The 10,141-nt window shown below is 43.8% G+C and overlaps 1 protein-coding gene across 2 annotated transcripts in view; it reads left to right on the forward strand.

The window, feature by feature from the left end:
* LOC133345388 (glutaminase liver isoform, mitochondrial-like) overlaps positions 1-9,983 on the forward strand; it is a 67,423-nt gene extending 57,440 nt beyond the window's left edge. The window contains exons 18-20 of one of the 2 annotated variants that reach the window (XR_009755436.1): positions 555-4,646; positions 4,719-4,742; positions 4,815-9,983. Coding sequence is in view for 1 of the 2 variants with exons in the window: in XM_061556093.1 (XP_061412077.1) it covers positions 555-714 (160 nt within the window). In the remaining variant the exon portion in view is untranslated. Of the gene's footprint in view, positions 1-554 lie in introns of both variants that reach the window. The other variant, XM_061556093.1, reaches the window with a different exon arrangement.
* The last annotated feature ends 158 nt before the right edge of the window (positions 9,984-10,141 follow it).

Genomic DNA, 10,141 nt, shown 5'->3' on the forward strand with positions numbered 1-10,141 from the left:
ATCAATATTGTCCCTTGTGCCATGGAAACGCTTTTGACTTTTAATTGTTTGCATATGGGGGGGGAGGGGAATATTCAGGGTTGATACAGGGGGCCACTTGAATGCCTGTTGAGTGATGAGAATATGGAGATGCTAGGTCTTACATGATGGTGCCGAATGAAATGTGGCGTACAGAATTTGCCTGTGCTCTATGCTTATTTTCTGGCACTGGAAGTGATGACTCACGAGTAATACCAAAGCAACCATGCAGGCCGGCCTGGAATGTCGATTTCCACGCTCTTAGATTTCACACTAGATTGCCATAGTTTGGCTGTTTGAGAGTTATAGTTTTTCGTAAAAAAAAATAGCAAATGCCACTTAACCTTGCGTTGTCGTGATCAACAGCTGTAGAACATACATCTCAAATAAGAAACCTGTGTACTGTTGAACCATTACTCTCTGTTGGACTGCATTGCTGCACGCTGCTATCCATTTCTGACCATTACTCTGTGCTGCGGTGCTTTGATGTGCACTGTTGCTGTGTGTGCATTCACGTGTGCGTGATGTACCCACAGGTGGGGTAACACCCCGATGGATGAGGCCGTGCGCTTCGGACACCAGGAGATTGTTCACCTGCTGCAACAGTTTGAGCACAAGTACCTGCAGGCGGGGAATGTGGCCGACAAGCCACTGCCTGAATCTGCCACTAAGGACAACCTGGAGAGCATGGTGTGAGCGAGCGAGCGAGCGGGCGGCACAGGGCGGGGTACTCATGTACGTGTGTGTGTGCGCGCGCACGCCAAGTGTATCGACCTCACATGTGGCCCTGTGACTTTGACACTGCGTTCAAGTTCAAGTTCATTTATTAGGTATAGCCCTGTGAGCCATTCAGCTCTTGAATCGGGTGCAACCGCAACAAACAAAAAACAAAAACATGAACAAAAAACATCTTAAAGTGAATATGTGACTAAGTGCAAACAGAAAATCCAAGAAAAGACAGCAAAAATATTGCAGAAAAAACACCGTACACCAACGCTGTGTGCAAAAATCCCAGTGGGATGCAAGTCAAACAACAACAACAACCACAAGACAACTTAGATCTATTGCAACCCTTCAAGAGCATCACCGAATATAATCGGTCATTAAAAACCTCTGCTCGCTGTACACTTAGAAGTAAGTGCTTAAATAAATATGACATTGAGCATCGACAGTATTTACAAGGGGTGATCAAAATGCGTTCAGGCAGCAGTGGCCAATACACTAACATATCGACATAAAGTACTAGCGCCATCTATTGGAAGAAGTTTTTTTAAGTGAATTCTTATTTGAGGATTTTTATTTGCCGTCAGCCGTAACGAAAATTGCTGTCTGCTTATGTAAGTGTTCTGATTTGTTCTGATATCCACAACAAATATTTTGAGATCCACAAGTGGATTGCGAGCCACTTATTGGCCACTGCTGTGTTCAGGACAAGATAGCTGTGCTTCAAACTTTCTCTCTGCTCTCACGTGCCGTCCGTATTGTGTGGCTCTTCGTATAAAACCACGCAGCAGGCCAATTCCCTTTTACTTACACATCTAAACTGTGGAACTCGCTCACTGCTTATATTTCTATACATTTCTGAGCGTACACTCTGCGGCCATTTAAAGTAAGCTATCGTCATATTTAAATTGCTTTTATTTTATTTCTGTTGTGGTCAGAACATTATTTCAGGGCATTTTAGTTAAGCTAACAGAGTGGTCTCTCTTAAGCAACGTTACATTTTTAAAATCGCGTTAAAACATTTGATAAACTGAATGTTACAGAACTTCTTTCCCTAAAATTCACGCACCAGGGAACACTTGCTCTTCGGGTTTCAGTACTTGTGTATGCATCTGCCGCAAGAAAGTGTTTCCAAAAGACACATTTAAATACTGCCAAAAAGTATTGTGATATTTTTAAATTCAGGATGAGATTGCATGAGGGAATCTGCCTTCTGATTGGCTGCTTATGGTCACGTGATAGGCATGAAATGTCAGCTAAACATGGTTGCTTATGTGTGAATAAAATAGGAGACTTATCCACTCTCTCTAATGCTAGTTGAATAACATTCTCAGATTTTTTTTATTCACAATAATATTACAGTTGCATATATACGACTTTCAGTAAAAGTATGCAGATGCAGGTGAGGTTCATCGGCAATAGATTTCGCACACCCTGCTGGCAAGACTTCGGCAGCCGCATCTCCAGCACGATTTTCAAAGTGTATCAGTGAAACACTTTTCTTGCTGCAAATGCATCTACATTTTCCGAGACTGCAAGCAGCTTCAGTGAGCATTGCGTGGGCTTTCAGTGGCCTCTACTGGACATACCGCACACTGAATCTTAGCCCCAACAGACGGCGAGAGTCCAGCTCGTGTATACATGCCACATGTCAATTGTGCTTTTGTATCGTAAGAACAAAGAAATGGTCATGTGATTGCCAGGGTTCTTTGAGAAGCTCTCATCTGGTTAGACGTTAGATACTTTTTAGTTTGTTGTGTTTACATGTGTTGAGTCTTAAGCACTGCCCATTTTTATGAGCAGCGATCACCCTTCAAAGTACCTGACTTGTCCCCTGTTAGTTGAATGCAAGCACATATTCATGACATAGCAAAGTAAAAGCAACTAAAATGGTACTGGCTCTTTTCAGCTGATATAGCAGGCTTTATATGAGGAAGTATCATACGTCAAATGCATATGCTAAATATTTGGTAGTTCCAACAATCATCAAAAGTGTGTGTATAAGGGCATTAAAGACATGTTTGTATGTCTATAATGAGCCGGTCACTTGTATATTGTGAGTTTGGTTAATAAGTAGTGCTGAGCTGCTTATAACTAAGGCATCTGCAGTACTTTAAAGTAAATTGGCTGCAATATTAAGTGTCTGGTCAGATAAAGTTCGTATGCACATTACAAGTCACAGTTATATAACATAAATATGCATACAATGAAAATCCCTGTGATGCATTTGTGCAGGGAATTAATATATTAAGAAGAGGAAATTTAGGAATTTAAACCTGGCAACTTAATATAATTAATTAACTAGGCCGACATTTACATTATAAAAATGGACAAGCTTAGTCTAAACAGGCAGATCCTTGAAAATGTTTGGCTTACCAATACATCAACAACATGGGATTTCTTTAAAATCGGACAACTTTACATCTAAACTTTTTACATTTGCATGTTATTGTTATCGTGAATATGTTTGTTTACTGTAAATATGAGCACTCCATTTCTATACACACCAACGCATACAGACACGAGGCAGTACATCTCTGTACCTTAGGCCCGTTGCGCATCACCATACGGTTTCTGCTGAAGCACGCCTAACGGATCTACGACTACATATTTATATTGAGTGTCCACGTGAAAGATTGGCTTGCAGCTCTGTGCAGTCACTGATTTTAACATAAATAATTTCTAACAGATATCAGCCATGATCAATCAACTGCTGGGATGAATGCCTCCCTAAGCAATCTCAATGTATAACAATCTCACAATGCAACAGTCCGTCTAGATCCTGCGCGTGATCTGATTGCTTAATTTCATCTCCGGTCACATCTTTACAGATAATTCGATGTAAAACAATTACAGGAATTCTCTTTTCCTGTTTGATTATATCCAACCAAATACAGTAAAACCTTGGGTTGCGAGTAACTTGGTCTGCGAGTGTTTTGCAAGACCAGCACAATTTTTTAAAATAAATATTAATTTGATAAACGAGCGAGGTCTTGCAATACGAGTAGTACGTATACGCTTTGTCTGCCGAGCGTCACGTGAGAGGGGTGACCAGGTGAGCAGCAGGTGGAGGAGGATGAGGAGGCTGCGGCCACGCTCACAGAAGCCAGGGGGGTTGCGGTAGAGCCGAACAGCGAGTAGCTTGCGATTTTGTACTTCGGTGTCTGATGGTGGTGGTGATGATGGTGGTATAGATGCTGCGGCGGCTGGGGTTGTTGCTGTCACTGTACTTGTCGCGGCGGTAGTTGTGGTGATGGTAGCATTGGCTGCGGCGGTGGTGGCTGTGGCTGTTGGGCCGTCGTACGACGCCAGCGTTTACGCTCCACGCGGACAGCCTCCTCCAGTTTTTCCGCCTCCGCGAGGGAGACCGACGACTTATTTGAGGCTAAGTCGACCGTGGTGCTGCTGGCGGTTGTGGAGGCGGCCGGGTGGAGGATGGCAGACTCAGCTCCATCAGCGACCTCCCCTCCTCCTGTGGCGCTTCCCGAGTTCCCGGCGGCCATGTTGCCGCCCCCCGCAGCCTGCGCCCCACCGTCTCCCAAAATGCTTTGAAGCTCGTTAAAGTAGCGGCAGAAGCGCCGCTCCGTGCTGCCGCTGGCTTGTCGGTTCAGCACCAGGGCCCTGCGGTAGGCGGTGGTCAGCGTTTTCCAGCGACCCTCGACCTGCACCGCCTGGAATCTGAGTCCGAGCTGCTGCAGGTGCCGCGTGATCTCTGCCGATATCTCCTTCTTAAGGTGCAGGCGTCTGCTGAACACTTCCACAAAGTTCCTATAGGCGTTGATCAGCTGAAGCGTGGACTCACAATCCCACGTGCGTAGGGGTTCATCTATCATCACGTGTTCCACCACTGTCTCTCCCTGCCCCTCATCCACGACGTTGGCGGTCAGCTCCAGGTCCTGATCCAGGTCCTGACCCAGGTCCTGACTCAGGTCCTGACCCAGGTCCTGACTCAGGTCCTGACCCAGGTCCTGACTCAGGTCCTGATCCAGGTCCTGACTCAGGTCCTGACCCAGGTCCTGATCCAGGTCCTGACCCAGGTCCTGACTCAGGTCCTGACCCAGGTCCTGACTTAGATCCTGATCCAGGTCCTGAGTGTGCGTTTTGGGGTTTTGCTGCTTCTGGGATGGCTGTAGTCAGAATCGAGTTGTGGTCTTCTATGTTTGCACTGTTTGGCCGTCCTGCTGTGGCCTTGCGAGGTGGGTGTCGTCTGTATTTAAAGCTTTCGGAGCATCGTGAGATGTGTTTGTAACCAGTGGTGTAGTACGTGCGTGCAATGAAGGCTGTTATCATCCCTCTTGCAGTCAGAGACGTCCGAGACTTGAAAACCTTTCAATCAGAAAAGCAGTCACATCGGAAGTTGCATGATGTTTCTAGTGTGGTTTGACTGCTCTTTTATCAAATGAAGGCATTCATCTGTAGATGTTTTTTTTTCCCTTGTGTTCAATGACTTTGTAAATTAGTCGTGCTGGTAACAGGCCCAGCCCAGACCAAATATACAGTAATTCAAGATTTAATCACAGCCCTAATTGCAGCCTGAACTCTTTCCCAGTGCCCATTCAATACGAGACTTCCTTTATAGATGCTACTGGTTTTGCTTTCTCCGGAGTTGAGCATTACTGATACAAATACATTTGGAATAGGTCAGTGACTATGAAGTAACTTTTTAGTCAGACGATGTAGTCACTGAGCTGTATCCACTGCGCATGGGAACATTTTCAGATTAAGGGTCATGTTTGATTTCTGTGTCAGTCACATGGATTTGAGCTGTGCATCAGCACCAACTTGCATTGCATCAGACCCTCAGACTATAGTATCCTGCCAAAAACACCCCAATAGAAATTGTAACCATTTGTTTACCGCAATGTTTACACACCTAATGTACATTTCTGAAATTAGTTTTTACGGACTTCAATTTTTTTCATGTGCAAGTTGTAAGATCTGACGAGACGCATATAAAGGTTGTCATCGGAGTGCGATGTAGTGATAACGAGCCCGTGACGAGTGCACTGCTCGTGGGATGATGGCAGCTTTGTGGTAAAGGCACAAGGTGGATGTTGTTGCTTGAACTGCACTTGTAGACCTTGCTGTGCCTAAAGTAGATAATTGAGTGTTCGTGCTGGTCTGGTGTTACTGTGGTGGTGGTGGTGGTGGTAGTTTCCTTTGTCAAATTTACTCATTGTAGACTACGGACTTAAACTGATAAATCTTAAGTGTGTAGTGACATAGAATGGATCAATATGGCGCGTAGAGCTGGGTACAATAGAATGAGGGAATATGGTGTAGCAGCCAGCACAGCATGTAATACCACGCAGTGGGTCACTAGGGTGCGTGGTGCTGGCTGCTGGCGGAGAGGGGCATGTGGGGACACGGTATCCGGCCGGCTGGTGAAGCACGTGATGGGTCGGGGTGAAGGATGTAGGACAAAGGTGACCGAGGGGACACGGGGAGCATGGCCCAGGACCTTCTGGAGGGTTCCAGGAGGGAGCGTGGTTAAGGGCGGGGCCGGGCAGGTGGCACGTGGAGGTCGGCCCAGAACCTCCTGGAAGGTTCCAGAAGGGGCGTGGCCGAGGGCGGAGCCAGGCCACGCTGAGGGGCATAAAAGGGAAGCCCCGAGGCTGAATCAGGGCTTTCGACAGGTGGAATGGAACCCGAGGTGCTTCGTCTCCGGCAGCGTGTTGGCTGCTCTGACCCGTAATTAGTTATCCCGTGTGTGAACAGTGTGTAAGATATATAGTGTAGAATAAACGTTGCCTCCTAGAATAGTGTCTCAGAAGTGACTCACTACAAATGGAAAGAACAAATGTTTCTTATTGGTTGTACGGAACAAAAATATATATTTATTGTTACAAACCAAACTTGTTTGCTTCTGCCAATCTCCAAATGAGAGGTGTAGTGTTCATTCCGAATCCTTTGGAGCTCAGTACTCCGATGGCGCACAGCACATCTCGGAATCCTTCCCAGTGGGTGTTGTGTTTTTGCTGGCCACAGCTTTGCCCATTGTTCATCATCGCTGGCATCGCTGTGCCACGTTGGGTGAGACTGGCGTTTGTTGGGAGCAGGTCCGATGAGTCTTAAGGTGATGCTATAGCATTCCAAATTGGAACGCTGTGTCCTGGGACCGATTGCATACGACTTGCTGGCTCTGACTTTTAAAAGGTTTTTTTTCTTTTTTAAACCAAATAAGACCTCCAAATTGGAACGTATCTCGTTTCGTCACTCGTAAATTCTAAAGTCAATCTTTGTTGGCAATACATTTTTTGCGCCAATTTAACATAGTTGATCGATTGGATAGGTTTGTTAAAGGATAATTGAGTGATAGTTTAACTATGTAGAGCAATGCCTTTAGTAGTATATATCCAAGCAGACTTGAAACTGATACATTAGTTTAAAATCACTGTCTTCAGATTTGCAGTTACTCTCCTATTCCTATATGGAGAGACCTGCAGGGATGCAATGACGAGTCAACACTGTCCACAAGTAACATTCTGGGAATACATTCGGGGTCTCACAACACTTTCCACTTTGAAGTATGAGGCATTATAACATTATTAGTAAACCGATAATTGTCACATTGGCTTGGTTCAGATGTTTGCCTTTACAGTTACGAGCATTCAATCTAGATTTGAAGTTTTCGTGACTGGAGGGATCCATACTCTTTGGTTTTTTCGGTAAAGTCACGTAGATATAAAATAAATTAAATCACGTTTTGGGCGCAACACAAGCATCCGTCATCAGGTGGGACAACCGCAGCATCAGACGCTTGTGTTGCGCCCGAAACGTCGCGATTTAATGTATTTTATTTGATACCTACGTGACTTTACCGAAAGAACCAAAGAGTAGTTGCGAGCATACCACCTCGAGCAGATTTCCCGCAATGCTGCCAGTTGTGGATCCACGTGCTGCACTGATACGTGTCTGTATTGCATTCTGCAATATTCACGCAATTGTGGATGCGCAGGAGACGCACACTTGGCCGGAATAAAACACCTCGAGGAGCCGAGCGTTTTCGCTCCGCGAGTCGGTGCATGAATGCGCCATCGTTTTTGGTTGTCACTCTGTGACCTGAGTAAACCATTAGTACCAAAGGTGAGGATGTTTATTCGGAATGTGTTTCTTTTTACAAATGTGCAGTTAAGTTATTGTTAAGAAGAGTATTGCTTCATTGTATTTGTACAGCATGAGCAACTGGCTTTCTTTGTTGCAAACCCACGTTGTTTATGGCGATGTATTTTGTATTGATTTTTTCCAGTGTGATGTTGTCATGAGCGGTCTTGTGTTTTTTTTTGTAATTTCCCCATTTGTTTATGTTTAGTATTGATGTTTATTTAAACTATAGTGAACTGAAGTGAAGCTGGTTGTGTTCAAAGTATCTTCATCCTGGACATGCAGCCTTCCAACACAGGATACTATGATGTGCAGTGTTTTAGAGTCGAGGCATTTAACTTAGTCTGAAATGTCGACAATTTATGTTATGGCTATCTAACATACACCACAGCTGTTTGCGACTTTTGTTATGTAACCGCCGGTTTTAAATTAAACATAACTTTCAAGGCAATCGGTTCAAAAAGCATGAATCACTATTGAGTTTCTGAATGTATGTTGTGTTCATTATTTATGGCTGCAAGACAAGATAGCCTATCATCTGCTGACTTGAATAATTGTACTCAAGTGTCCTGCCTGTTAACACAACTCATCAGCATGTTTGGCATTGTTTTGATGCATGCACTGAACTTGCTACTGCTGTGTGAACCACCATGGGCAGAAGTGATACACTGTAGAAACGTTAGGATTCTTTTCACTGTTATGCTAGAAGTTGGCCTCCAGCTATATTCCATGCAATGGAGGTTGAGTTTTTCATTGCAAGCTTTTGGTATGAGCTATTGGGTGTGCGAGTGAGCCCGTATTTTGAGGGAACTGGCCTGCATGCTTATCACATGCCCACAACCAGAATTGGTACTCAACCAAAACATATAGGATATAGCATAATCTAGTTTGGTTCCAGTTGGTGACTCATGCTAAACGAGGTATTGTGGAATTGGCAAGCCCAAAGATCAAATAAGTTGTCTTAAAATGACAGTGAAAGACATCTTGTACGAGGCAAATCGATGGGCATGCACTCAAGTAGGCTTTAAATTTGCTTTTATTTCCAGAATTGTCAGCAATGTAGACATCACATTTTTCCTGCCAGTGTGAGGTCCTTTAGCACAGTGACACAGCTCATGAGCTTCAGGAATTACTAAAAACAATGGAAGCACTCATCGCTATTACCAGGTACCCCACACCCTGGAGTCAGCTCAAGATTTCCAAAATCTGAAAGCAGCGTTGGGACACGAGCAATTTACCAGGACACGATATTACTTTGAATGCCCTACCACACACACCCATGGGTTTTTATTATACCTGTGACCGGGAGTACAGCACTCCTCCAGTTGAGTTTGCCCATAGTTGGTAATTTAATAAATGTAATTGGATTGATTGACCTTTAGGCAGATCTGCTGTGGCTGCTTGTTAATCAGATGCATGGAGTTGGCGATTGATTGGGTTTGGTCTCAAGAGGCTTGAGGGCTGGCAGGGCCACTGTGCCCCCACACCTCGGAATCCCCGTTATAAGGAATAATACTGGTCTGTCGGAGGCAGCTTCCAAGGGCAGACGGACAGCATTTTCTTATTCTTTGGGTCTTTCGGTAAAACCACATAGAACAAGTACAAATATTAAATATATAATTTTTATTATTAAAAATATATTTTTATTATTTGTTCCATCTCCGTGGCTTTAATAATAAAAATATTAAATAATATATTTATATTCTTGGTTCTTTCGGTAAAGTCACGTAGAAGGGAAATATTGTTTGATTTTTATTATTTTATTATTTCTCTTCTACGTAACTTTACCTGAAAGAACCAAAAATATGAATCCCTGCAGTCACGAAAGCTTGAAATCGATTTTTTTTGTTTACGTGGCTTTATCAAAAGACCCAAAGAATATGAATTCCTGCAGTGGCTAAAGCTTTAAGTCAAGATTTACAGCATTTTCATTGAAAATATTTCATTTATTTCGACACGTGACCACTTTTTTAATTCAAAAGTACCTGAGAATAGGTTTTCCCCTTTTTTTCTGGCAACAAAACAGATGTTAAAACACCAAACTGAAACCTTTTACAAGTAATTGTCTGCATTCACCGCAATACTTGTGGTCAGAATGCAAACAAAAAACATGCTCTCAAAAGTACCTGCTATGAAGTTGGAGAATCAGCTCCGAATCAACCATTTGCATCATTTTTATTGTCCTTTTTAGTTCCCTGACAGCTCTGAATAATTTACAAGCACATGGTTACAAAAGTACACAGCAGATTTACTTCCAAATGACAATCGTGAATTGTAGGTTATCGATTCAAGCAGG

The sequence above is a fragment of the Lethenteron reissneri genome, chromosome 21 (genome assembly GCF_015708825.2).
Source record: "Lethenteron reissneri isolate LAM-NWPU_2019-01 chromosome 21, ASM1570882v1, whole genome shotgun sequence".
Taxonomy (NCBI): Eukaryota; Metazoa; Chordata; class Hyperoartia; order Petromyzontiformes; family Petromyzontidae; genus Lethenteron; species Lethenteron reissneri.